Source organism: Podarcis melisellensis (genome assembly GCF_964234715.1).
Source record: "Podarcis melisellensis genome assembly, chromosome: 5".
In the NCBI taxonomy this organism is placed as follows: Eukaryota; Metazoa; Chordata; class Lepidosauria; order Squamata; family Lacertidae; genus Podarcis; species Podarcis melisellensis.
In genome coordinates, this window is record NC_138537.1 from 63,239,494 (window position 1) to 63,267,025 (window position 27,532).

Below are 27,532 nucleotides of genomic sequence, written 5' to 3' on the forward strand. Positions count from 1 at the left end.
CAAGCGACAACTTATCTGAGGTACATTTTCTTTGTTTTTAGATGGCATGATTAGACCTAAGAGTTAGTTATGAGAGCAAATATCCCTCCCTCCCTACAGTCCTCACTTGAGAGAAGTTATTTTATAGTGTATCAGACTGGAACAACCTGTTTGTCCCCAGTATGTCTATGCAGACTTGACTAACATTAAAAACAAGCAAAATCCTGGCTTTCTTAATACAAAACATCAGGCTGTTCTTGGAGAGATTACTTTCTTATGCATTTCATTCAGAATTAGTCTTTTTAAATCTTTGCACAGCCTGCAAAGCATAAGTAATTTTTTAAAAAAAATTGCAGTAGCATCTTGAAGAAACATAACTTTAAAGCATGAAAATGAAAGGTGGTGTACCCTCAGTTCTGCTGGCATGCCAGGACTTCCATGTCGTCTCCTCCGGCAACTGTGGAACTGATTTGGAGGGCATGTTGTGGGTTGGAGGAGATGAGAGTTTATAGCATGCACAGAAGTCCATTGTACCAGCAGAGCTGTAGCACTGAGTTCCAGCAACAAAGCTTGCTTTTCTCAAATTTTCAACAGATTAATTCAGTGTCTTGTTAATGATAAACATTGCAGATTGTGAGAAGTATAAAGAAAGATCTTACTGGAAGATTTAGGCAGACAGATCAGATGTGGCATAGAACATTTCAGGGAAGAATAGTGTTACAAGGCCATGAACCCATATCTTACAGGTATATCACTAGTATTAGGACCTTTACTGGACAGTTTTGTAAAATAGACTATATTGCAGTGAACCAAATTACCTTATTGGTGTTGCGGAATTCAGCAATGACCCAGAAAGGTCAATACGAGTGTGCTTGGTTTGGAGAATTAACAAAAGTCACACAGTTTGTAAAAGTTGAATGCTTATTTATAAAATTAGCTTAAAAGAAAAATGAAGGGCTTTGCAGCTTGACATGCACATATTTAAGTATGTGGTGCAAAGATTATGAGCAGTGGCAAGAGGCAAGTGACATTTGAAAAATAAGAGAGGCAGAAAAAGTCATACTAGCTAAAGAGCACACAAATTGTAGCTAGCCTTTATCAAGACCAACCAAGATTTCACAAAGTTGGGAGCAAGATGTTGAGCAACAATGTAGAAAAAGCTATGGATGATGTGGTTGCCAAAATGGAGTGCAGAATTACCGTATTTTTCGCTCTATAAGACGCACCAGACCACAAGACGCACCTAGTTTTTGGAGGAGGAAAAGAAGAAAAAAATATTCTGAATTTCAGAAGCCAGAACAGAAAGAGGGATCGCTGCACAGTGAAAGCAGCAATCCCTCTTGCTGTTCTGGCTTCTGGGATAGCTGCGCAGCCTGCATTCGCTCCATAAGAAGCACACACATTTCCCCTTACTTTTTAGGAGAGAAAAAGTGAGTCTTATAGAGCAAAAAATACGGTAATTAGTTATGGAAATGTCATTAGATTAGCCCCTCTAGATACTCTAAATACGGGGTTTTTTTGGGGGGGTATCATTTAAGCATGATAATGGTTTCTAAGTGACTGTGAGAGTTTACCTTCAGCCCATGGCACAAGTGGTGCCGGTTAGTTGTATGGGTACCACTTTGGTGAGGGACATCAGTTGCCTCCAATTTAGTTTTTCAACCAGAAATGTTCCTATTGTAAAAGCAAACACTAATCCTTTAAATGGAAGCAGCCATAATACAGATTAAAAGACCTATTATAAAATAAAAGCCTAGGGGGAACAAACTGGTGTTCTAGGTCTGTCTAGTGGTCTAGATGAGGGCAGAGGATTCTAGTCAAGTTCAGATGTGGCCTGACACCAATACTGTAGAGCCCTTTAGCTTGCTTCTGTGAGCTGCTGTGCAAGCTCTTGTCTAAACTTGCAACAAGACAGGCATATAACCACTTCCAATGTTATGATTTTCATCACAGGAATGAATTGAAGGTGCAGTCGTGTGAGGACAAGGAGTACCATTTGGAGACCAAGATAAAAGCTTTGTTTTCAAAGATCTTCAGAATTCTTTGGCCTGTTTGTTCTCAAACTGTAGAGTTTTGATTTTGTCCTCACAACATGTGAGGTAAGAGAGGCAGAGAGAGAGAGAGAGAGAGAGAGAGAGAGAGAGAGAGAGAGAGAGAGAGAGAGAGAGATTTGCTCAGGAGGAAGGATTTCAATAGGTTTGTTACTGAGGAAGACTTTGGAACAAGCTAAACCTGTGCAAAAGGAATAGCTGCACTTGAATTGAATGGAATTAGTTGAAAGCAAGCAGAAAAGGGAAAGTTAGGAGTGTTAAATCCACACCAGCCTGCAAGAGATCGTTTTCAGAGGCCCTCCTTTGGGTTCAGAAGGTGGAGAATCTTGCAATAATCAAGCATAAATATGAGTGAGTTGTGCTGCAGCTTGATTGCTTGTTTACCAGGCAAGCCAGTTAGCATACCTGCTAGTGACCTTGATCAACAGTGGTTTTTTTTAAGTACTGGCAACATAAACGGTAGTACTCTTTTTGAACACAATATTTATTTGACAGTGATTTCCTATTTGGAGTTCCCATTAGAACAGATTTGCTGAGTTGTGTATTCCACTGAACTTTGTCTTATTGAGATGATGATGGTAGCCATTAAAATTCATTGTTATGTTTCCTATTCTGTCTCCCTACCTATATTGCTTTCCATTGCATGATTCTATGCATCTGGGAGTGGGGGTATGTCTTATTGTAGTATGTTTCATGGTAGTAATTTTATAAATACACAAGCAAATAAATTGTAAAAGGAAGAATGATTGACTTAGCTTCCCAGAGCCACAGTTTCATACACTGCTGTACAAAATTGCTGTTAGTTTCACTATGCAGATTTACTAAGAAAAATTGCAGCCAGCTCAGTTCACCAAGCCTATTTTTTTGTTTGGGCACACAGAACCCTAGCGATTTACTTTGTGTTCTTCACTGTTGTTTCCTGTTCACTTTGGAATAACTTTACTCACATTCCCCTATTATTGTGATGATGTCATATTGTGGTGTGTTTGTGAGCTTCCTTGACAAAGAAGTGGGGGAATCTTCACTCGGTGCTGCAGAGTGACTGAATAAATATCAATTATTTATGCCACTTGGGAGTTATCCTAGAGCAAAACAAAAACAAAAAAAACCTTCCATTTCTGAAGCAGATACAATTATTTTACTGCCCATCTGAAAGTAAGTTCATATTGCTGTTGTAGACATTATAGTTGAACTTACTGTTTGACAGCCTTCATATATGACAGGCATAGGCAAACTCCGGCTCTCCAGATGTTTTGGGACTACAGTTCCCACCATCCCTGACCACTGTCCTGTTAGCAAGGGATGATGGGAGTTGTAGTCCCAAAAACATCTGGAGGGCCAGAGTTTGCCTATGCCTGATATATGAAATAGCTGGCAACAGCCATCAATTGGTGAGCTGCCATGATTGCTACATTAGCAGGTGATAAAGTGGTTCATCATCCATAGACCGATGCTGTCTACTTGAAAGTGTAATTTTCCTGTGTTACAGGAAATTTTATGGAGCTGTGTTGGAGGACAATGATGTACAGATATTGAAAACGGAACGTCAGGTGCTATCCACTTGTAATAATAGAATATTTAATATTTTTAAAAACCCCACAAAATATGTCATGCATTTATTGTGAAATTCTGGTTAATAGGTGGAAAGAGGAAATCTACCTCTTTTAAAATTTTGTATTTTGTTTATTTTTAGAACGACAATTGAGTTCATCTATGGCTGGATCAAATGCCCTTGCTTCCACTGTAGCTGGTGTCAGTAAAGAACTTGTAGAACTTCAGCATCTCATTCAGTTTCCAGAGGAGGTTGCTAGTATTCTGACTGAGCAGGAGCAGGATCTCTACAGAAAAGTACTGCCAATCGACTACCTCTGCTTCTTAACCAGAGATTTGGGGAATGCTGAATGCCAGAGCAAACTATCAACTCTCAAGGCTTCTATTTCTGCAAGTCTTCTTTCTGCCCCAGATGAGGAACACAATGCTGTTGAAGATTTGGTGACAAGATTCAACGAGGTAGGGTGAGGATTTTGATTACATACGCACATGGTTGGTTTTCTTTTATCTTGCTTGTAGAGTGGGTAAAGGGTACATTTTTTCAGTATTGAGAGGAACCTGGGCATAGGGCTTACTGATGGGGTCCTTAACCTTTGACAAGAACTGGCAGGTTTACTAGCTGGTTGTAGCAGATGGCAACAGTGACTGGGTTTAGCAGCGATTTCCTACAACGCTCCTAATGTATTGTGGTACTGAGGGTGCCATTTTGTTTTCCACAGTGCCCTACAGCAACAATATGTGATGGGCGTTATGAGAAATTTAAATGTTGGCTAGATCCGGCTGCCAGCACCGCGCTGAGTGCTGATCTAGAACTAGGGACCTGTCATCTGCCTGAGCATGTTGGGTGCTGCCATCAGGGCCTAGTGGTTTTAATAAATTAGTTTATTTGGTTTCTTGTAAATTCATGCTCTTGTGGAAAGCAGCCATATTGCTTAATTCTCTGAACTGTTTTGTTGCAGGCTAAACATGATCTTCTTAGTGGTCTGCATGCAGCATTATGAAACAGGAGTATCTAGATTACATTAACAGCTCACATGTATTTATCCATAATCCGCAGAAAACTAATTAAGCACTTTCATATGCTGGGATTGTTCTTCAAGAAGCTGCGCTGTTTTTCTAAGTAGTTTTCTGGTGCAGCAAACCTTAGCCCAGTTTCTTTTTCTCAATTATTTTTCAAGGAGATGCTTAATTGCTTTGACCGTGACAGAGGCCCTCCCGTACCATTGCAGTGGTATAACTTAGCTGTGTTGAGCAGGTGTCCTGAACTGACTCATGATGGCATTCTGTTGCAACAGAGACTCTTTGCTTTGCTAAGTCAACAGTAGTGAGAGCCGCTGTACTAAGGTTTTGTGAATAACAGATACCTTAATCATTGATTTGTTATTTTGTAGCCACTTTCCCCATGGGACACGGGTGGCACTGTGGGTTAAACACAGAGCCTAGGACTTGCCGATCAGAAGGTCGGCAGTTCAAATCCCTGCAACGGGGTGAGTTCGTGTTGCTCGGTCCCTGCTCCTGCCAACCCAGCAGTTCGAAAGCATGTCAAAGTGCAAGTAGATAAATAGGTACCGCTCAGGCGGGAAGGTAAACGGCATTTCCGTGCGCTGCTTTGGTTCACCAGAAGCGGCTTAGTCATGCTGGCCACATGACCTGGAAGCTGTACGCCGGCTCCCTCGGCCAATAAAGCAAGATGAGCACAGCAACCCCAGAGTCGGTCACGACTGGCCCAATGGTCAGGGGTCCCTTTACCTTTACCTAGCCACTTTCCCCAGTTTAAATGAGAAAAGCTTAGAGTGAGAGAGAAGGAGAGTAAGAGATGAGGGTAGACCACAAAGCCCTTGAAGGATTATAACTCACCTTCAGACACTGCAGGAGTTTCCATCATTTGTATGTGTGAGTCATCTGCATTTCCAGCTGGGAATATTCTTTTGAATAGTGTCTAAAAGGGATACTTGCCATGGGAGACATGTTCAGTGTCCTTTTGTATGCATGACCTTTTTTTTTTTTTTTGCTGAGACATTTCTGTTACCTCTCATCAGCCACAGCAGCTACTGTAACTTTCCATGAGAAGATTAAGCAAAGCAAAATAAGACAGGGGCAAAGCATCAAAACGACATGGGGAGGGAAATGAAATTTAATACTGTAGCAATAGCAACACTGTAGTAAAATGCCCAAAGTAGTTCTTTAAAGACTTTTGAGGGCACAAAAATACACCTTTCCTAGCAAGGCAACATTTTTCCTTATAAGGCAACATGTGGGAGAGACGTTGCTTTACTGGGAAATCCTGAAGAAAGTCTTTATTGAAATGCATTTGGCATTTTACCATTTGATTAAATTTCATATTTTTTTGTATATTTTTGAGGCTTTGCCTCTTTTTTCTTCCTCCCCCCTCCACTCCCTGCTTATTCCTTCTGTTTTGTGATCTCCCCCATTTTTCTCTTGCGTTGTTTCCACAATCAAAGGCAATCTCATACCACTGTCTCCGGTTTGTTCAAAGGAGAACAACATTCCCGTTGCTCTAAATATCAGTTTGGAGATGATCCATTCATCACAAAAGCCACTCGGTCAATTATACGATGGGAACATGCTAAAACCATAAAATCAGAAACACTATAGATCTTTTCTTTGAAGTCTTTGTATTTATTTTTTATTTTATTTTTATTTTTGCTTTGGTAGCCCTGTACTCTGAAGTGAAAGATACGAGCTAATGTGTTCAGAGTTCAGTAGAGCTTTGGGTACTATTCTCAAATAAGGCATTCCTTTTCTTCTTAACAACCTCTGATTCTTTTAAAATATGGGACACTTGCCAACTTGGAAGAAAGGTGGGACATATTAAATAGTAGTAGTAGTAGTAGCAGCAGCAATGCTGTACAGTGGTACCTTGGGTTAAGTACTTAATTTGTTCCAGAGGTCTGTTCTTAACCTGAAAGTGTTCTTAACCTGAAGCACCACTTTAGCTAATGGGGCCTGCTGCGCTGCTGCTGCACAATTTCTGTTCTCATCCTGAAGCAAAGTTCTCAACCTGAGGTAATATTTCTGGGTTAGCGGAGTCTGTAACCTGAAGCGTATGTAACCCGCGGTACCACTGTATATATATATTGGCAAATGTTGACTTGAAAACTCCACCGCTTTTAACAGTTCATAGGGGCGTAAAAATTTGATTTCAAAGGTTCTGCTATATTAAGGCCTTTGTTTTCACATATTACTTTTAAGATAAGATAATTTTCATAGGAAAAAAGGAAGGTTCCTTATACAAAGTCAGACCATTTATCTCAGTATTATTTAGACTGTGTACTGAACAGCAGCTGCTCTCAAAGACTGGGGAAATTGTTGGTCCTACTTGGAGAGGCCAGCAATTGAACCATCAACCTTCTGCAAGAAAAGCAGGTGCTCTGTCACTGAGCTATGGTCCTTTCTTACTGAGGTATGGACCTCCCCTATATGGTTTGCAATATCTAAGGGTTGTCCATTCATATAGTGAAACTTTCCCTCTGTCTTCTCTCCTCATGTATCCGGATCCTCTGGGTCAGATTTGGGGGTGCTGGGAGAGACATATTGAGGGGGAGAGGAGGCAAAGTTCTGTTGCTCTGACAGAAGTTATTCCGCTCACGCAATGACTTAGTTGGATTCAACCCTAAGAACCCTGGAAATGCTTATTTGTTGCTTCACAGGATACTTACCTAAGGCAGGGGTCTGCAACCTTTAAGACAAAAAGAGCCACTTGGACCCGTTTCCGAAGGAAAAAAAACTGGGAGCCGCAAAACTCGTCATTATAAAAATAACTTTTTTGTCACTTTTTTATTATGTCTTTGTTTGACCCCTCAGAATTACTCCTCCTCATAGAAATAAACGTTAAATTAACAAGTTACCTTTTTGTGTGTGTGTGTTCTTCACTCCCCTTCAAAACAGTGACCAGCGTACATGCCCCCTTTCAATGCAGTGACCAGCGTACATGCCCCTTACAATGTAGCGGGCGGGCGGGCGGGAAGGTGACGTCGGGACGGTGCGTGACAACGCATGCACTGCCCCCATGCGACGTCACAGCCAGTACAGCGCCTGCCACCGTGGAGAGTGTCGGGGCGCACAATGCGCTTCCTCCCCTCGCTAGTATCTGTCCCCGAGCCGCGGCAAAGGTGTAAAAGAGCCACATGTGGCTCCGGAGCCGCGGGTTGCAGACCCCTGACCTAAGGCAAGGGTAGGACTCGAACCAATGGCTTCCAAGTTACAAGAAAGGGCATTCTGACTAAACAAATGGGGGGGGGAATCTGACAGTAAGAGCTGTTTGACAGTGGAACGGTCTCCCTCAGGAATTTGTGTTCTCTCCTTCCTTTGAGGTTTTCAAGCAGTGTTTAGATGGCCGTCTGTCATGGATGCTTTAGCTGAGATTCTAAGCTTATTACATTGAGACTTCAGTTAATGCAGTAGAAATTGGAAACTTTTTATTTCTATTTATATACTAAATAGTGAAATGTGCTTTTGCTTAATGTAATTTACAATTTTGGGGAAAATTTGATATATCAATTCTTTACATTATTTACAATATTAGCTGCATGTTCAATATGTTTGTCATACATACTCCATTAGCAACAGGGATTTTCTGTCCATCGCTGTTTATCTATTTGAAAGAAAATTCCTACAGAAAGAGTCATGCTTTGGTTGGCGAAAACCAGTAACTGCTTGCTGACTTCTGGCATTGCCTGCAAAAATAATTCACTATATTTATATTGTGGGAGCCAGAATGAATTTTTAGATGACAGACTCTTGATACTTAATGGGAGACAACTATTTCATACCATTGTCCTTTTTTTCCACTGCGCAATTATTGCATGCAAATGGCATATCATGTAACACTGCTTTTTCGTAAATTTTTGATAAATGCTAGTGCTAATTGATATTACTTAATAGTTTTTGCTTCCTTACAAAGGCATTTCATGTTTAATGTAGTTACTCATTCATTTCAGAGGGCTGTCCCTTGGGGTAGAATTTTTAACCAAATTAGTCAGTATAATGCTCTAAACATCAATTATGGCTGACCAAGAAATTCAGAAAGAAAATACTGCATGGCATTTTTTTATATCCTGTGCAGCTGTCTTACAAATTGTATGCTTTTGTACAGGAAAAAAGGATAACTGGTTATCTCCAGGAGCAAATGGCATACATTTCTTTTCAGTTTTTACTGATAGCTTCATTTATTTAACTACTAGAAACCTGAAGGCTAACCATTCAGTCAGTACACGTTACCAATTTTAAACTAGTTTAAATACATTTTAGCTCTCAGCTGACAGATAAGGTTCAATGCAGCACTGTAAAAATTATACTTTTTGTGTTGGCCTTCCATTATTCCATGTAGTCCTCATTTGAGAATTGGTTTATAATATTTTAGCTCTCCCCACATCAATTTAGTGAATAATCGGTGCTTTTTCTCTTAGCAGATAAGAGTAAGTTCAATTCTATCCTTATTTGAATTACCAAGAAAACGGGGGGAAACATGCATTAAAATTGCTAAGAATTAAAGAAAAACCTTCCTTTTTCTTGTAATTTGAACATGTTGGTTTGGGTCCTATTCTTTGAAACAGTAGAAAACATATTTGGGCCATCACCTATGTACCGTGTTTTTCGCTCTATAAGACGCACCAGACCATAAGACGTACCTAGTTTTTGGAGGAGGAAAACAAGGGGGGGGGATTCTGAATCCCAGAAGCCAGAACAGCAAGAGGGATCTGGCTTCTGGGATAGCCTCTTGCTGTTCTGGCTTATGGGATAGCCGTGCACAGGCTCTCCCGGGCAGCGGGATGAAGGCTCCTCCAAGAGCTGCGCTCCCTTTAAAGAGCACGTGGAGTGTGTGTGCGGCTCTTGGGGGCTTTTCCCCTATGAGGGAGAAGGGCAGCCCTTTTCCCTCCTTGGGGAAAAGCCCTATTCTCCACGCGGCTCTTTAAAAGGAGCGCTGAGCAGCGCCTCCCACCTGGATTCGCTCCATAAGATGCACACACATTTCCCCTTACTTTTTTAGAGCGAAAAATATGGTAATTCCTTTTCAAATATTTGAAGGTGGCTTTCATATCACCTTTCATCTCTTCTCCAGGCTAAGCACACACAGCTCCTTCCACCATTTCTCTTGGTGCTTGGCCTCCACCCCCTCCCACCCCCCCAATCTTTGTTGCTTTCCATCTGGGTATGTTCCATAGATTGCAGTTCTGCACCCTCTTAACTGGGAATTAGACCCAGTCAGCTCAATGGGACTTACTTCTGAGTAGACTGGTATAGAATTGCCACTTTGGTCTTTTAACAGAAAATAGAGATGTCTTAAAACTATCATTGTGCTTCAGCAGTGGGTGGAATGTAAATAAATATTTCTCTCTTCTAGTTCAGGATTTTTAGAATGCCTAGCTGGCTTTGCAGAAACCTTTTGAAAAGATTATGTTTGTACAAGTATCAAACTGTTTCCAGTCCTTCTTTGGAACAGTACATTTAAAGTGGTGTATAATCATATTAAAACGGCCAAGGTTCTTTGTTAGGATATTCCTTTCCTCCCGAGCAAATTAGCCAGTCAATCTTATTCTAGTACGGGGACAATTACAGCTCTTACAAAAATCCATGTATCAAAATGTTGTAATATTCCTAGTTAGTGTTTGTACTGGATACGTGTCCTAGATAATCTTGGCAAAATAATCTTCATTGACTACAGCATTGTATGAAACTCATAATATGTAGCAACAGCATGAAAGCATTACCTAGGGTTGTATGAGGAAACTGCAGGAGAGCCATAATAAGGAAAAGTCAAATCCATTCAGGAATATTCATGCTAGGACTAAAAGCAATGGTGCAGGATATTCCCAAGCAATAGATGGCTGTGTTCATGGTTCACCAATGATAGGAGCAGAGAATCTTTTTACACCCGAATGCTGTGTTGCCTTTCACTATTCCCCCCCCTGCCCATAGCTTTTGTAGTGCTCATATACCCAGGAATGTCCTATATAATTTTATATGTAGAAGCATTGCCTCTGTTTGAGCATGAGATGTGTCATTAGGGCAGAATTGGGTAACCTTTTTTGGCCCAAAGGCTAGATTCTGGCTGTACTAATCCCTCTCAAGGACATGTTCCAGCTGGGGGGGGGGGGAGTGTGGGAGCAAAGCAGGACTAGTGAGGGAGGTGGCCTGGGGAGACTTCAGAGGGCTAGATGGGGAAGGCTGGCAAGCTGTGCTTGGGCCCTAGGCTTGAGGTCCCATCTCTGACCTATGGCCAAAATCATGCAGAGAGCAGGGGACCAGCTTTACAAATACACAGGTGTACCTGGGAACTGACCTACTTAGGCTTTGGAAGGGGGGGCAATGTCTTCAGCAACAGACTAACTAAATGATTGAACCAGATGCTGTTGGACTCCAACTCTCATCAGATCTCCAGCCAGCATGGGAGTTGTAGTCCAGGAACACCTGTAGGGCACCATATTGTCTACCCCTAGTGTATACAACTGGGATTTAACCTTTGGGATTACAAGAGCAAATCTAGGTTTTTGGTTTTAAGTATCAAATCGTACTTCTAGTGTTTTTAATTCTTTCTTTGAAATGGTTTTTCTTTCCTGGCTCCACTGCATTCAACCAGATGTGTTTTACTTACAGAATCATATCCACTCTTCATCTCTGTATACCGAGTGACAATAAAAGCATGAATATGTGATATGATCTTATTCAGGAATGTTAAAGAAATAGCTGATGAAAATGTTCACTAGGAACCAAGGTACAGCTCATATAGCAGCCTTTAGCTAAGCTACGTACCTTATGTGCTAATTTTTGGTTAAGTAGAGATATTTTTATGTGATTATCTCAGAAGAGGAACAGGCTGTGTCCTGTTGACGTCTTGTTCACATTCAAATAGGTCAGAGAATATTATTCCTTACCCAGCTGATATAGAATAATATATCTGAACCGGAGATGCAATGAATTTATTCATTTATTATTTATAAAATATTTATGTTTGGGCCTGAGTTTTTAAGATTAAGACCTAGGTCCCATGACTGAACTGAATGGGGTTTGGAATAGGCGCAAGTCTCTCCTCGCACTGCCCTGCCACTCCCCTGGAATGTGGTTCATTACAGCATCTTCACTTTCGAAATTGACTTTTGTATTATAGGTACAAAAGGTGTATATAAGTAAGTGAATCAGTTGACAAAATACCATGGTTTGTATTCATTGTAGCACTGAAGTAAATGTTCCATCAGTGCAAAGATTTCTCCCGGGTGTCTCCTACATCTGTGCAGTTTCTCCCAGTCCTCCAGAGCAGATTTGAGGACAATGCAGAGGGAGAAGAGGGAGAAATCCCCCTGTACTACCAATAATTATTGCCCTAGCCCAAATGATTAGCTGAATACCATCCCATAAGTCGGGATCCTCAGGTTTTATCTCTTGTGGTTTTTTTTTATCTCTTGAACCACGTTTATTTCTACTTGTAATAGGTTTTTTTTAGGACATGTTGCTTCACTTTTCAAAGGCTTTGTTTGCATTCCAGTCCAGGTTTATATTTATTTGTTTACACTGTAAGGTTTAGAAATATATGTACTTTTTGCTGTACTAGTCTCTGCGGGTCCCTAATCTCATCCACAGTTTATAGCTATATTTCTCTGTCTTCATGGCTCTGTAAAGAATTTTTCCTCCTGCTTGTGCCAGATCTTTTCTCAGATAAAAAAGTTTTCTTTTACTGGTGTGTCTACTCAGTTCACAAACAGCAGCTTTAAAATTCTGTCTAGTAATTGAAAAAAAACAATTACTTGTTCCAATATGTCCATAATTATATTCATAATTAATTAGAAACAAATGCATAAATTTAGACTTCCGGAGGCGGCGCGAAATGGCAATGGCGGTCCTCTTTAGTCTCTAAAGAGGGGCTCCGCAGAAAAGGATCGTCTGCTACGGCTCAGCGACGATCCATTGAGAAAAACCACGAGCAGAGTGAGCTCGTGGCCGTGGGACTCAGCGGGCACCTGGAGCGACCCCCGAAACGAAGAAGGGACCCCGTAAGGGGTTCCGGAAGCGCAGAGGGGAAGCGGTGCTGAGAGTTCATCGCTCTTTCTGCGGGAGCGAAGCCGCGCGGCTGCTGCCGATGAGCGCCGACCTTTCTTCTTCAACCATTGGATTCTAAATTACCTACTCGTGAGTAAGTGTTACTCTATTTTGGATTTATAAATTTTGAAATTCGGCTGAAAGCGGGAGACGAAAAAGAGGAAGTCCGTCTCCCGGCAAAGCTTACAGATCAAAGGCAAAGGAACTGACAGGCTGGAAGCAGTAGAAAAGGATTTTAAAAGTGGAAGTATTATGCGTCTGACAGAACTGAGGACTGAAATGAAAGGCAAGTTTTTTTTTTCTTCTTAATTAATTTACTCTACAGTGTGGAACCTTCTCCTTTGGGGACTTTAAAGTTTAAAACCCAGCCTCGGGACGGCAGGGGAAAAGAATGTCCTTTGCGGATACAATTTATAAAATTGAGATAGATACATAGAGGCAACTCTGGACTATATAACTAAGTAACTGTATCCTGCGCCTTGGGAGGTGACATTTCTGGCAACTTTGGAAGGGCTCTGCTGGTGGAAAAAATGTTTTAAGGACTATTGGTCAACTATTTAGCTGCAGGATCTTTAATGGCGACCATAACTTTTTTCCTTCTCTCCTGAACTCCAATTGTACTCCCTCTAACTGTTCTCCCTCTGGTGGAGACTGGGATTTACAACTTCTTGGGAACTAACTTTGTTTTGTCTCTCCGCGGTGGTTATCTACATTGAGGTCTGTCCTTCCCATGGAACATTGGACAGCTTGACCTTGACTCATAGACAGGTGGGGAATGAGTGGCCAACCGAAAACAAGATCTGCAAAAGCGAAAGCAGCAAAAGGCCAGCTTGTGCAAACAACTTTGACTTCCCAGTCACGTAGATCATCAGTTCCTGCTGTACTGAAGGGAACTGAACCTCCAACAGTAGCTGAATTGAAGGGAACTGAACCTTCAATAACAGCTGAACTAAAGGAAGCTGAACAACCAGCAATAGAGGATATGGCTGTAGGTGGATCTGATGTACTTCTGAAGGAAATGCTACAACAATTTGCAATTTTAAATAAGAAGGTTGATGACCAAACAGCAAAAATTGATTTAGCCACATCCTCCATTACAAAGCTATCTGAACAAGTGGCACAGCACTCACAAGCAATTGGGAATTTAAAAGACGTTACTTCTGAGAATCGGAAATTGGCCGAAGCTGCAAACGAAAAAGCTGATCAAGCAATTCAAAAAGTGGATGAATTGAAAGGAGAGGTAAGGCCACTACATAAGCACATCAGTGACCAGCAGGCCTACCTGTCTATGGTGGAACTGAGAAACCGGGAAAATAATTTAAGATTACGCTCTATCCCAGAGCTTGAAAAGGAAGATTTGACTGGTTTCTTGACAGCAGAATTTTCTAAATTCTGGGGAATAAAGGAGGACGAAGACTTCAAAATAACAACGGCATTTAGATTGGGAAGTGTCACCAGGAAGGACAGACCAAGAGACTGCTTGATTATCCTAAGGACCAAACAGGAGAGAGACAAAATACTTGACCTTCACTTTAATAAATCACTTGAGATCCAGGATAGAAGAGCAGAGATCTATAAGGATATACCAAAACAATTACTGGATCTCAGGGCCATCTATACTGACCTAGCAAGACTTTTGAGGGGTAACGGAATACCCTATAGGTGGGAGTTCCCACAAGGCCTATCTTTTAAATACAAAGGAAAGAAGGTTAGAATCAAGACAAAAGAGGACAACCAGAAGTTCCTGCACGATCACGGAGAGGATCTTCAGAAGGGAATAGCAGTTCCTTGGCCTCCTCCACAGCCTGGATTGGAACCAATACCATCTCCCTCGGACCCGGATAAAAAGGAGGACACCCCATAGAGAGTAACAACAGATTGATACAGGATGTCTCTGCAGCTGTACAGTTGGAATATTAACGGCGCAAATTCCCCGGAAAAACGAAAAAGGATTTTTCATATTTTGAAAAAGGAAAATTTGGATGTAATTTGCTTGCAAGAAACGCACGTGACTAGGCTCCACAGGAAAGTACTAATTAACAAAAGACTAGGCCAAGAATTTGTTTCCTCAGACAAAGTAAAAAAGAGAGGCCTGGTGATCTACGTAAAGGAGAACCTAGCACCGAAATTTTTGTTTAAAGATGAGCAAGGGAGAATCTTGGCAATTGAAATACAATCCCAAGGAGAAAAAGTTTTGATATTAGGAATTTATGCACCAAATGAGGGGAAAGCAGAATTTTATAAGAAGCTGCACGAGACATTACTGGACTATCTGGACTATTCGAACATCATTATGATGGGAGATATGAATGGGGTAGTCTCCACTTTGATGGATAAGTCACAGAGCCAAAATTTAACTAAGGATGGCAGACTACCGAAAACCTTTTTTGAACTGACAGACAATATGGATTTGATCGACATTTGGCGGACAAGGAATCCCCTAGGTAGAGAGGGAACTTTCTTTTCTGAGGCCCACTTGTCATGGACGAGAATCGACCAAATCTGGACAACTAGAGGGCTGGCACCGAAGACTATAAGAGTGGAAATCTGCCCAAAGACTTGCTCCGACCATAACGCCCTGAAAATGGAATTGAGACTTACTCCAGCCGGATCCTTCAGATGGAAAATGAATGACACCCTCTTTAGAGATCAAGAGTTTGTAAAGAAGGCCCAAAAAACATTAAGGGACTATTTTGAAATCAACTTGAACACTTCAGTGGAAAAAAGAACAGTCTGGGACGCTAGCAAAGCTGTAATGAGGGGGCTTCTGATACAACAAAACACAATTAAGAAAAAACTCTGGAATGGGAAAAAGGATAAAATATTAGAGAAGATAAGAGATGGAGAGAAAAGATTGAGATCTAAACCAAAATCCAAAGAGATTTTGCGAGAAATCAAATTCTATCAGGCACAATATTTGAAATTGATAAACCAAGAAGTGGAATGGAAAATTAAACAAATGAGACAAAGATCCTTTGAGTCAGCAAACAAATGTGGAAAACTGCTGGCATGGCAGTTGAAAAAAAGACAGAAACTTAATTACGTTACCAATCTAGAGGTGGAAGGGAAAAATATCCAGAAACCAGGTGAAATTAGAAAGTGCTTCCAGAAATATTTCAAAAAGTTGTATACACAAGGGCCTGAGGAAGTGTCTGAGATGGAACGATTTTTGAAACTCAATGGTCTACCAGAACTATCCCAGGAGAAGAGATCAATCTTGAACTGTAAAATAACACAACAGGAAATTGAGGGTGCCATTCAGAATATGCAGTTGGGCAAATCTCCAGGCCCAGATGGGCTCACCTCCAAGTATTACAAGATATTAAAAGACTACTTGACTCTTCCATTAATGGAGGTTTGCAATCAGATTATGGGGGGAGGAAGGGCACCGGAAACGTGGAAAGAAGCTTTCATCACATTGATACCCAAAGTGGAAACTGAAAAGAATCAACTTAGAAACTACCGTCCCATCTCACTCCTAAATGTGGATTACAAAATATTTGCAGACATTTTGGCAAGTAGATTGAAAAAGGTTTTAAATGAAGTGATTCATAAGGACCAAGCAGGCTTTCTTCCTGGTAGGCATTTGTCTGACAATACTAGGAACATTATTGATATCCTGGAACTTTTACAAACAAATATTAACACTAAAGCAGTGTTAATTTTTATTGATGCCGAGAAGGCCTTTGATAATATTTCTTGGAAATTTATGAAGAAGAACTTGGAAGGGATGGGAGTGGGACGGGGGTTTGAAAATGGCTTAGAAGCAATTTATTCAGAACAAAAAGCTAAGTTGATAGTGAACAACGTGGTGACAGAGGAGTTCCATATTGAAAAAGGAACACGCCAGGGGTGCCCCCTATCCCCATTATTATTTATATCAGTCCTGGAGGTTTTGCTGAACATGATTAGGAGGGACCGGCAAATACGGGGGATTACGGTCGGAGCGAAACAATACAAATTGAAAGCATTTGCAGATGACTTAGTAATAACATTACAGGAGCCAGAATCTAGTACAAAAAGAGTTCTGGAATTGATACAAGAATTTGGTCGGGTGGCAGGATTTAAGTTGAACAAACAGAAAACTAAAGTTTTGGGGAAAAATTTGACGCCTTTAGAAATAGAGGGGTTTCAGAAGGAAACAGAGTTAACTGTGGTCAAGAAAGTGAAATACCTGGGGGTAAACTTGACGCCTAAAAACTTGAACTTGTTTAAGGACAATTATGAGAAATGCTGGTCAGAGGTTAAAAAGGATTTGGAAATTTGGTCGAGACTGAAGCTTTCCTTGCTGGGCCGAATTGCTGCTGTTAAGATGAATGTTCTGCCAAAAATGTTGTTTTTATTTCAAACCTTGCAGATTGTGGACAGAGTGGAATGTTTTGGAAAGTGGCAGAGGGATATATCAAAGTTTGTCTGGCAGGGCAAAAAGCCCCGAATTAAGTTTAAAATACTAACTGATGCAAAAGAAAGAGGGGGGTTTGCCCTGCCGGACTTAAGGTTATATTATGAGGCAGCAGCCCTCTGCTGGTTGAAAGATTGGATTTTATTAGAGAATACAGATGTCCTAGATCTGGAAGGCTTTAACAATTCGTTAGGATGGCATGCGTACTTGTGGTACGGCAAGGTAAAAACACATGGAATGTTCAAAAACCATATTGTCAGGAAAGCAATCTTTATGGTCTGGATGAAATATAAAGACTTATTGGAAAGTAAGACTCTGAGGTGGTTATCACCAGTGGAGGCCAAGGCGCGGAAAAAACCCAATATGGAGGTCGGCTGGCCGAAATATTGGGAACTAATAGAAAAAATTGATGACAATTGGAGGTTGCGGAGCTTTGAAAATTTAAAAGATAAGGTGCAAGACTGGTTTCATTATGCCCAAATTAACGAGGTTGTTAAGTTAGATAAAAAAACAGGATTCCAGGTGGAAAAATCGAAACTTGAGACAGAGCTGTTAGAATCAAAGACCAAGGTATTATCGAGAATGTATAACTTGCTGCTTAAATGGAACACACAGGATGAGACAGTTAAATCAGCTATGATAAAGTGGGCTCAAGACATTGGTTATAATATCATGTTTGAAGACTGGGAAAGGTTATGGACCACCGGTATGAAATTTACGGCATGTAATGCCTTGAAAGAAAACATCATGAAAATGATATACAGGTGGTACATGACCCCAGTTAAACTTGCTAAGATATACCATTTGTCTGATAACAAGTGTTGGAAGTGTAAGGAAGCTGAAGGAACATTCTTCCACCTCTGGTGGACCTGCCCAAGAGTGAAGGCCTTCTGGGAAATGATCTATAACGAGTTAAAAAAGGTGTTTAAGTACACCTTCTCTAAAAAACCGGAGGCCTTCCTCTTGGGTATTGTGGGCCAAGGGGTGTTAAAGAAGGATAGAACGTTTTTTATGTATGCCACCACGGCAGCAAGAATTCTGATCGCCAAACATTGGAAGACTCAAGATTTGCCCACACTGGAAGAGTGGCAAACGCAACTGATTGACTATATGGAGTTGGCCGAAATGACTGCCAGAATCCGAGATCTGGGAGAAGAAGCAATGGAGGAGGACTGGAAAAAATTTAAGAATTATTTGCAAAAATTTTATAAGCTATATGAACTATAAAATGACACATAATTTGAAATGCTAGCCCCAGCAATGAGTGTGTAATATTTATGAAATTGGATAACATTATTGAAAGAACCCAAGTTTAAATGTTAAAAATGATAATATGTTCTGTTTTTAGAGTAAACGAGCAATAAGGGATTTAAACTTAAACTGCAATTGAAAGTACAAAAGAAACATATGAAACAAGGTTATAATTTGCTGATAAATTTATTGTTAAGAATGCATTGTGCGGGAGATGTGGGGAAGTTCGATAGAAAGTTGAAATAAGTTGTTGAAGGGTTATGAATTTTTTATTTTCTTTTTGTCTATTGCTTGCTTTTTCTTTGCTTCTTTTTTTCTTCTTTTTTCTGTATACGTCTGAAAAAACATAATAAAAATTATTAAAAAAAAAAAGAAACAAATGCATAAATTTAGAGCACTCAAGTTATTTCACTGTAATCCTTCCAAGCAAGTTTCCTGCCTAAGATATAAATTAAAAGATGTAACACTTTGATCCACTAGATAACATCATTGGGCTTAATGTGACTTTATAAAAGCTGTTATAGCTTAAGCTTGGGGTTTGACTGCACGTTTGCCATTGCTCTGTAAAAGCTTAGCTTTACTAATGTGCATGCAGTTGTTGTTATGCTTGTTCAAGTCTGTCCAGCTTATTATTTTCACCCCCAAACTGTTGTAGCATGTTATTGACCAAAGAAGTAAGGAGGGAACTGGTGTCAGCAGCTGTTCTACAAACACTGTATGGCCTGTTGTTGTTGGCTTGTCACTCGGTGTCCTCAGCACTGGTTACAACTATATTCCTTTGTTGTTTCTTTGTAAATTATTTAGTGTATTTGAACAAGGTGATATGCAGAGCAGTGGTCAAGCTTCTCCAGAGGAAAGTGGTCAAGGGCAGATAACTCTGTCTTAGCCTTACTTGCCTTGCAGTGCCTTTATAGGGTGACAAAATCTAACGTGCCCATCAGGGCAGCCCAGGACATTTTGCAGCTTCAAGCAAAACAGAGAATGCTGCCTGCCCCAGCTCTGCTGCACAGACGGGCATGGAGGCAGCCACAGAGGGAGGCAGGCATGGCAATGGCTCTGGTGCCCCCCCCCCTTGTAGAGCACATTTAGTGGAAAGACAGAGTAACCTAGAACCATCGGGGAAAGCTGTGTTGTGCTTAGTGAAAAGTTTAAAGGGGGCTCTGTGAATACAGTGGATCCTCCGGATACAAATTAAATTCGTTCCGGGGGTCCATACTTAACCTGCAAAGTCCGTAACTGGAGGCGCCACTTCTGTGCACGTGCGCGGTGCGATAGAGCGCTTCTGCGCATGTGTGCGTGGCGAAACCTGGAAGTATACACTTCCGCGTTCGCAACCCAAAAGTTCCATATCCAGAGTGGTATGTAACTCGAAGGTTCACTGTAGTTCCAGTTAGGGTTGTGCATTTTTTTCCTCATATGAGGAAAAATGTGAAAAAAGACTATCAGTGTTTCTCCCATGAGCATGTTAGTTCTGGATTAGAGGGGAGAGCTGAAATGGTTTTCCCCCACTTGTTCCGCTGAAATAAGTCTGTCTGTCACCTGAGGGACACTGTTGGCTACAACCCAAGCTCTTTTATAATAATCACAAATATTTAAAATGTTTTGAGGGGGAGATTCTGTAGTCTTACAATTCATTCTTTTTATTTTATTTTTGTCTAATGGAGATGCTTCTCAAAATGCACCTCTGAATATTGCCTACTGCTTTAGATGTGAAAGTATGAAACATTTGTATTGCCAAGCTGTTTACAGGTTAAATAGTTAAACAGTAGCACTTCTAAAGAAATCTGAAACCCTTTTTATAGTTCCATATTCTCTTTTGTGCTTGAGGCTTTCCAAGCTTCTGTTTACATTACCAGGACAACTGGCCAAAGCTATGCTGTGCTTAGTGTAGAGTTTAAAGGAGGCTCTATGAATAATTCCAACTGGAGCTATGTATTCTTTCTGCTATGGGTAAATGTGATCTAGTTCTAGGTTATGCAATTATCTATCTTACTTTGTTCACTTACAACAAGTGTAATACAATAAGTAAACAGTCTGAAAGGTCTATTAATTTCCTGATTCACTTATCAACCAGTTTGCTTGTCTTGTTTTTCCTTTATGGGTTATTCATAGGGCATATGCCTAAAAACACAGTCCTATGCCAGTCTGCACAGTAGTAAATCTTATAGTAAATCAAGAAGAGCTTGCTCCTCTGAAAATGAGCATAGGATAGCAGCCTATGTGTGATTTATTTACTTGAGATTCTGAAAGCATAGTAGTTAATTGGGTGATTCGCTAGCCTTGCAGATGTCCCTTTTTTTGTTCTGAAATGTTTATCTGTTTGAGACAAAGAGAACTTTGCAGCTTACATCCTCAGCAGTGTTGTGCACAGCTGAAACTGTGAATAAGATACTCATGTTTTTGGATTTCCCCAAAGCATTTAATGGACTAGCATAAGGGAAAGTGTTTACAGTGGTACCTCAGGTTACATACGCTTCAGGTTACATACGCTTCAGGTTACACACTCCACTAACCCAGAAATAGTGCTTCAGGTTAAGAACTTTGCTTCAGGATAAGAACAGAAATCTGGCGGTGCAGCAGCAGCAGGAGGCCCCATTAGCTAAAGTGGTGCTTCAGGTTAAGAACAGTTTCAGGTTAAGAACCGACCTCCAGAATGAATTAAGTACTTAACCTGAGGTACCACTGTATTAACCATTAGCATTTTCCTTTGTATGTTAAAATTAAGGGCTAGATACATATCCTTAAAAATAAAAATAAGGGCATGCTAGCAACACCCCTATACTCAAATATTATTGCCTAACTTTCACCGCCAAACCATTTGCCTGAAGGACACAACCACAAGTTTGAGTGCATACATAAATGCTAAGCCTAACCTTGTCTTTCCCTTGGCTAGCATGACAGCAGCAGGAGCAGAGGAGGGACACTGCAACATGATCTTTGTTCTGGAAACTTGCACATTTTCTCCTCCTTGCTCACCCACTGCTTGACTTTGTGCTACATGTGAACTATCTCATGCTCTACTCAAGGCTCTGCTGCGTATATGTTGCGCTCATTTTGTTCTCGACTTCCACCGATTTAAAAACCGAGGAAGTGCTGGCTCATTTACGTAAATATATTATAAAATATAACGGTGCAATAGTATTTTATCGGTGCTTAGCATTGGCATTGATAAGATGGCCATAGTGCTGGGCAGAGCAATCTTTACCCAGGGAGCAGAAAGGTGGAGCAGTAGGACAGTCACAGCCTCCAAACCCTAGCTGGCTTGCATCAGCCAGGATAGGAAGTGAGGAAGTTTATTATTTGATGCAAAGACTGGTACAACTCAGGGACTCAAGGCATAAGGCCCCTTGAGGGATCTGGGGTGCTTTAGACTTCCTGCACCTCCACCACATGTGGAAAAAGAATATCATGGCATATCCAACATTTATTGCATCCCCTCTCATTTATCATTTTATTATTCAATGAGTTCCATTGCCACTGTACTGCCATTTTTATGCAGCTATCCTTGTAACTCATTGCTACTGGAAAATTTGAACCCTTTTAAGAATTCTGATAGCTGCTTTGTAATTGTCACTGTGCCATTGATTTTTATGGTGATATTTTGAATTAGGGTTTGAATGAACTGTGGATTGCTTTTATTGTTGGCCTCTTTGCATCCCCCCCCCAAAAAATTATATTATTTTAAAGAAATAATTAAAGTTGTGGGGCTGCCTATGCTGGATTAAATTGAAACTCTGAGTAAAAGCAGATAAAATTGCCTCTCTCTTGGACTTTGCTGTACAGCATTTGATTTGCTGTTCTATCAGTCAACAATCAGATGTTCAGGAGATGTTATCTAAATTACAGTAAAATTATATACTGTATAATCCATCTGTTTTTTGTAGATAATTTTAAATTAGTTCAACACATTCTTGTGGTTGACTTTACAAGGTTTGTGTCTTTAAATTTAGCTGTCAGTAGAAGATGAAATAGTTTTCAGTCTTTGAAGGGAAATGCGTTTTTATCTGTTATGTGAAGCTCTCATCACTGAAGATATCTCTGCAAACATAAATTGCAAATCCTTCAGAACTCAAGAAGGAAACTAAATGTAGAAAAAAATCACATTTTTATCTCATGTTGATAAGTGTTTACACAATGGGGGAAAAACAAACCCTAGGGAATTTCGTTGTAAAATAGTCCAGTTGGTTTGAATTAGATTTCCATGTGAAATATAGCTTTTACTTACTTACTTTTTTTTTCTTTAATAAAAGTTGTGGGAAAGTAAATGGAACATTTTCTGAGTGATAAATAGTAGCCATCTATATGTGATCAGGGTTTGAACACACAAAAATCTATATATGAAGATGATTGTTCTCACTGAGCCTAATGAAATATGAGAATTGCAAGTACAGTCACAGTGGGAAAATGGGATTTTAGATCAAACTGAAGCTGGGGTTTTTTGCATGTTAATATTAGTATAGCTCTGAGAACTCAACCTGTAGTCAAAATCTATTCTAAATTATTTCCAATATTGAACAATATTTTTTATTCTATTTTTTTAGTGAAGTACTATGTATATCAAAAAGCTATAGATGGAGGGGCATCATTATACATTTTTACAAGTGACATGATTTTAAATTTCCTTTTGGAAAAAATGTTGCTCAAAAACAAGAGGGTTTGTTAATTTTTCTTTACAGTTATTGCATCATCAGGACAGTGTTACAGAGAAGATCCCATTATAAAATATTTTTTGATGAATGCTGAGCTGTGCTACTGGGGTTTTCCAACCCCCAAACCATGTAGACCAGGGATGGTCAATGCGCCTTCTAGATGCTGTTGGCTTCCGCTTCTCATCAGCCCCAGCCAGTATGGCCAGTCATCAAGGTTAATGGGGGCTAGAGCTTGTTTGTGTGGTAGGCATATTACACACTCATCGCCTGGGCCAAAATGAGGGTGCACAATGGATTGGACATGAGTGTGGGTTGGAACAGATGACAGATTTATTGACTACAAATCAAGTCAGTGAGGTTGGTATGGAACTGGAGCCAGGATCTGTTTGCCCAATAAGGCTTCTGATACGAAGTTCAATACACCATTCTAGCACACCCGCTGGGGAATTCTGTGGGAGTTAATGAGCATAAAGGACCCAGCGCAGCAGAGGTGAGTGGCACCATACCTGGCCACCTGAGCTCAGGCCAGGAGCTGGTGCATCCTCTCAAAACCCCAGTGCCATACCTGCCTAATTTGTGACAGGTAGATAGGTTAAATAAATGCTACCGACTGAGAAAAAGGCAAAAGCCTCTTAACCCCAGGGCCAACTGTGATGGAAATTAAAATTTCTTCCTGACTCTACAGTCGTACCTTGGACCCCAAATGCCTTGCGACTCAAACGTTTTGGCTCCCGAATGCCACAAACCCAGAAGTGAGTGTTCTGGTTTGCGAACGTTCTTTGGAACCTGAACGTCCAACGTGGCTTTCTTGGCTTCCGATTGGCTGCGGGAGCTTCCTGCAGCCAATCGGAATCTGCGCTTTGGTTTCCTAACGTTTTGGAAGTTGAATGGACTTCCGGAACAGATTCCATTCAACTTCTGAGGTACCACTGTAGTATAAAAGGAGGGAGGGGTGGGAAATATGGCCATTGTAATGGCAGGTGACCTGGCATTTTAAGGCATCTGATGCCACACTCCCTTCTCAAAGATGCCACAGGGCCATGTGAGATTGCGAGGCCCTGCAAGATCTCAGGGAAGACCTGCTCTTCTCTTCACTATTTAGAAGCACCAAATCAGGTGCAATATCTGGAGGATACCATGTTGGCTCTGCCTGATGTGGACTTAAAGTGATTTACGTTTGCAGGAGTTCAGTTTCATCCTGCCCATGTTTACTCTAAAGAAAGTCCTATTGATTTGAGAGGTACTTCCAAGTAAGTTTGCTTAGTCATCCAGCCCTTTCAAGTCAGTTGCTTGAAAACTGAGATAACTTATTTAATAGGTTATGTGAGTATAAAGAATAGGATACAAATATGATTGATTTGTTTTTTGTATTGTATTTTTTATTTTATTTTTAAGGTGAGCTCTTGGGTGACATGGCTGATTCTGACTGCTGGGTCTATGGAGGAAAAGCGAGAAGTCTTCTCCTATGTGGTACACGTGGCAAAATGCTGCTGGAACATGGGCAACTACAACGCTGTCATGGAGTTCTTGGCAGGCCTAAGGTACTTGCAGCTCATTCTTCAAATGATGGAGACTCATCATAGATTAAACTACAGCTTCTGTTACTTGCAGCTGTCCTTTTAAAAAAATAAACAGTGGACTACACGCCATCAGTCACACTGCTAAATAGTGTTCTGTTGCTAAGTTGCTTCGTTTATCTTGTCCAGGGAGTTTATGACAGGCTGTTTTGGGAAAATTCACTAAGATGGATGACGGAGGTTAAAATTGGTGAAAGACAGGTCTTTTCTCACAATTCTCCAGAGACCACATCATTTATCTTTCTAAACAATAAACATGGAAACTTAAAAATAAAATAAAACACCAGCTTTCTAAGAGCATAGATAACAGAAAAAGGCATTCTAGAGATTAAATGGAAGACCACAAAACTTTTGATAGAAATTCTTTCTTACCCAACTCAAAAATGTTAAAAACCCTTCTTACTCCATTTTTCATTAACATTTTATTGATGTTATTGAAAATCAAAATAATATAAATACAAAGCAAGAATTAAAGGTAATGATAAGTCTCTTCCCTAGCGTCCTGGAAATGCCAACTCCTTTTTGCACTGTGGCCACTGTGAGAACAGGGTGCTGGGTTAGATTAGCCAGGGGTCAGCAAACTTTTTCAGCAGGGGGCCGGTCCACTGTCCCTCAGACCTTGTGGGGGGGCTGGACTATATTTTTTTTGGGGGGGTGAACCAATTCCTATGCCCCACAAATAACCCAGAGATGCATTTTAAATAAAAGGGCAGATTCTACTCATGTAAAACTACGCTGATTCCCGTACCGTCAGCTGGCCGGATTTAGAAGGCGATTGGGCTGGATCCGGCCCCCGGACCTTAGTCTGCCTACCCATGGATTAACCTTTGGCCTGATCAAACAAGCTATTATTATGTTGTTATGAATAAATTGTTAAGCTATAGCAAAAAAGGCGTGTGTGTGTGTGTGTGTGTGTGTGTGTGTGTGTGTGTAAAGAAACTCTGCAAGTAACCAAGGCTTTATTTGGATTTTTCAGTAGAGCCACAGTTCTTGCAGCCAACGGGGCAAGCCACTGCTCTGCTTTCAAAGGAGCTTGTCTCACTGACAATTTAAAGGACCCATCATGCAAAATCAGTGGTACTTTTTATTATTAACTACATTGCATAGCATTTGAAAAAGTATAAACACCATATTAAACAAAAACAAAACAACACATCACAATAAGAAAAAAAGAAAGAAAAAGAAGAAAACAGAAAAATAAAATCCAATAAAAAAACCACAGCGAATCTTCCCATAACTTATCTTTCATTTGCTTATTTCCTTTACCTCCTCACACCTCCCTTTTTTGTATTCTAGTTCGATTAACTATTTCAGCAAATCCTTTCCATCTTTTCCAATATTTGTCCTGTAATTTATCTTAATATAATGTAACTTTACTTTCCCTCCTTTCACCTATTAACAGTCTGTTTTTTCCTAATCCTTTATAACATTTCTGCTAAAAACACCTAACTTCATTCCAACATCCTTCAAACATTCATTAATTGATAATCTCAAATCCTGTGGTTACAAGAGGTAGCTTTTTTATACAAATTGTCCCAGTTAGGAATTTTAAAGGAACCCTGCATTTTTATCCATTTTTGCATACATGTAACATAAGTAGATGTGAGTTTCATTTTTCAAAAAAGAGCAACAGTGTAAATGAACTGTGAACGAAAGCTTTTTAGCATGCAGCAGTCTGATTTGAATTAATAAACTTCAGAATATGATTTGCTTGCTTCTTTCTCAAATAGGTCAAGAAAAGTTTTAAAAATGTGGCAATTCATGGACCAGTCTGATATTGAAACAATGAGAAGTTTGAAAGATGCAATGGCACAACACGAATCATCATCCGAATATAGAAAAGTTGTCAACAGAGCTCTGAATATCCCAGGCTGTAAAGTCGTTCCTTTCTGTGGTGTATTTTTAAAAGAACTCTGTGAAGTTTTGGATGGGACTGCAAGCCTCATCAGACTTTGTCCTCAGTATAACTCTCAGGATGAAACACTGGAGGTAAACTAATGAGAGATAGCATTAATTGCTAAAAGACCAGCAATAGTTCCTGCTTTTATTAATAATTGTCCACATATGAAAATGTACATGCATACATGCAGTCCTACAGGAATGATAGGGGTGGGTTTTGGATTGGTTTTTATTTTAGTGCCGTGTCTAATTTGCACTTCCTGAAACTATTTGCAGACTCCCCCAGCTATTTTTTTCACAATCCTCTTAATTTTGCAATGCAGTTCTCCAAACAAAGGAAGTATGGAGAAATTTATATATTAGGGGAAAGTGCATAAAGATGCATATACGGTGAAAATAATGCACAGAAATGTATAGAAAAAAAGTCTTTCAAAATTTGTGTATTAGGCAAAACTGCATGCATTAGGAGAAACGAAGATTAAAATGCTGGTGATTTTTCATGACAACTTTTTTAAAAAATGCAAACTGATGCAGAAATATGGAGAATTTATGACTGGAAGAATGAGAAAGTGAAATTGGACCTTCCAGCTCTACAGTTCTATAACAGATCCTTCTGTCCCTTTTCTAAAGTAAATTGATGTGTAACGTAAAAGCACAACACGAATCATCCGAATATAGAAAAGTCTTCCAATAGCTTTCTCTTGTCTAGCAGCTGAATTGGACTGTTTTGTATTAGGTGATGAAAGAATTATACATCCCCACTTTATAGTGCTGTTTGCTGCCTTTTTCCTCCGCAAAGTCTGTAAATTCCCAATGCCAAAATACAATTAATTAATAAGATTACTACTGTTAATCATAATCTTGTTATCTAACAGTAGTATGTACCATATGTGTTTAGTGTTGGAAATCTAGACTATGATCCAAAAGGTCTTCAAGAGGCTTGTGACCTGTTGTTGTTACTCTTATTCTTTGAAAAGCTGGGACCCAGCTGGGATGGGAGTGGGGAGAGACAAAGGTCAAAGCTCCCTAAGGCTTATGGAACTGAGTCTATCATTCTTTGGACCTTGTCTGTGCATTTTGAATCAATATGAATGTTGTAAATTAATTTCCAATATTGCC

At 40.2% G+C, this 27,532-nt stretch overlaps 1 protein-coding gene across 5 annotated transcripts in view; it reads left to right on the forward strand.

The window, feature by feature from the left end:
• PLCE1 (phospholipase C epsilon 1) overlaps positions 1–27,532 on the forward strand; it is a 141,355-nt gene that overhangs the window by 68,641 nt on the left and 45,182 nt on the right. For all 5 annotated transcript variants that reach the window (XM_081913241.1, XM_081913239.1, XM_081913238.1 and 2 more), the window contains 3 exons: positions 3,724–4,040; positions 24,333–24,478; positions 26,245–26,503. In XM_081913241.1, the coding sequence (XP_081769367.1) occupies positions 3,724–4,040; positions 24,333–24,478; positions 26,245–26,503 (722 nt within the window). The remainder of the gene's footprint in view (positions 1–3,723; positions 4,041–24,332; positions 24,479–26,244; positions 26,504–27,532) is intronic.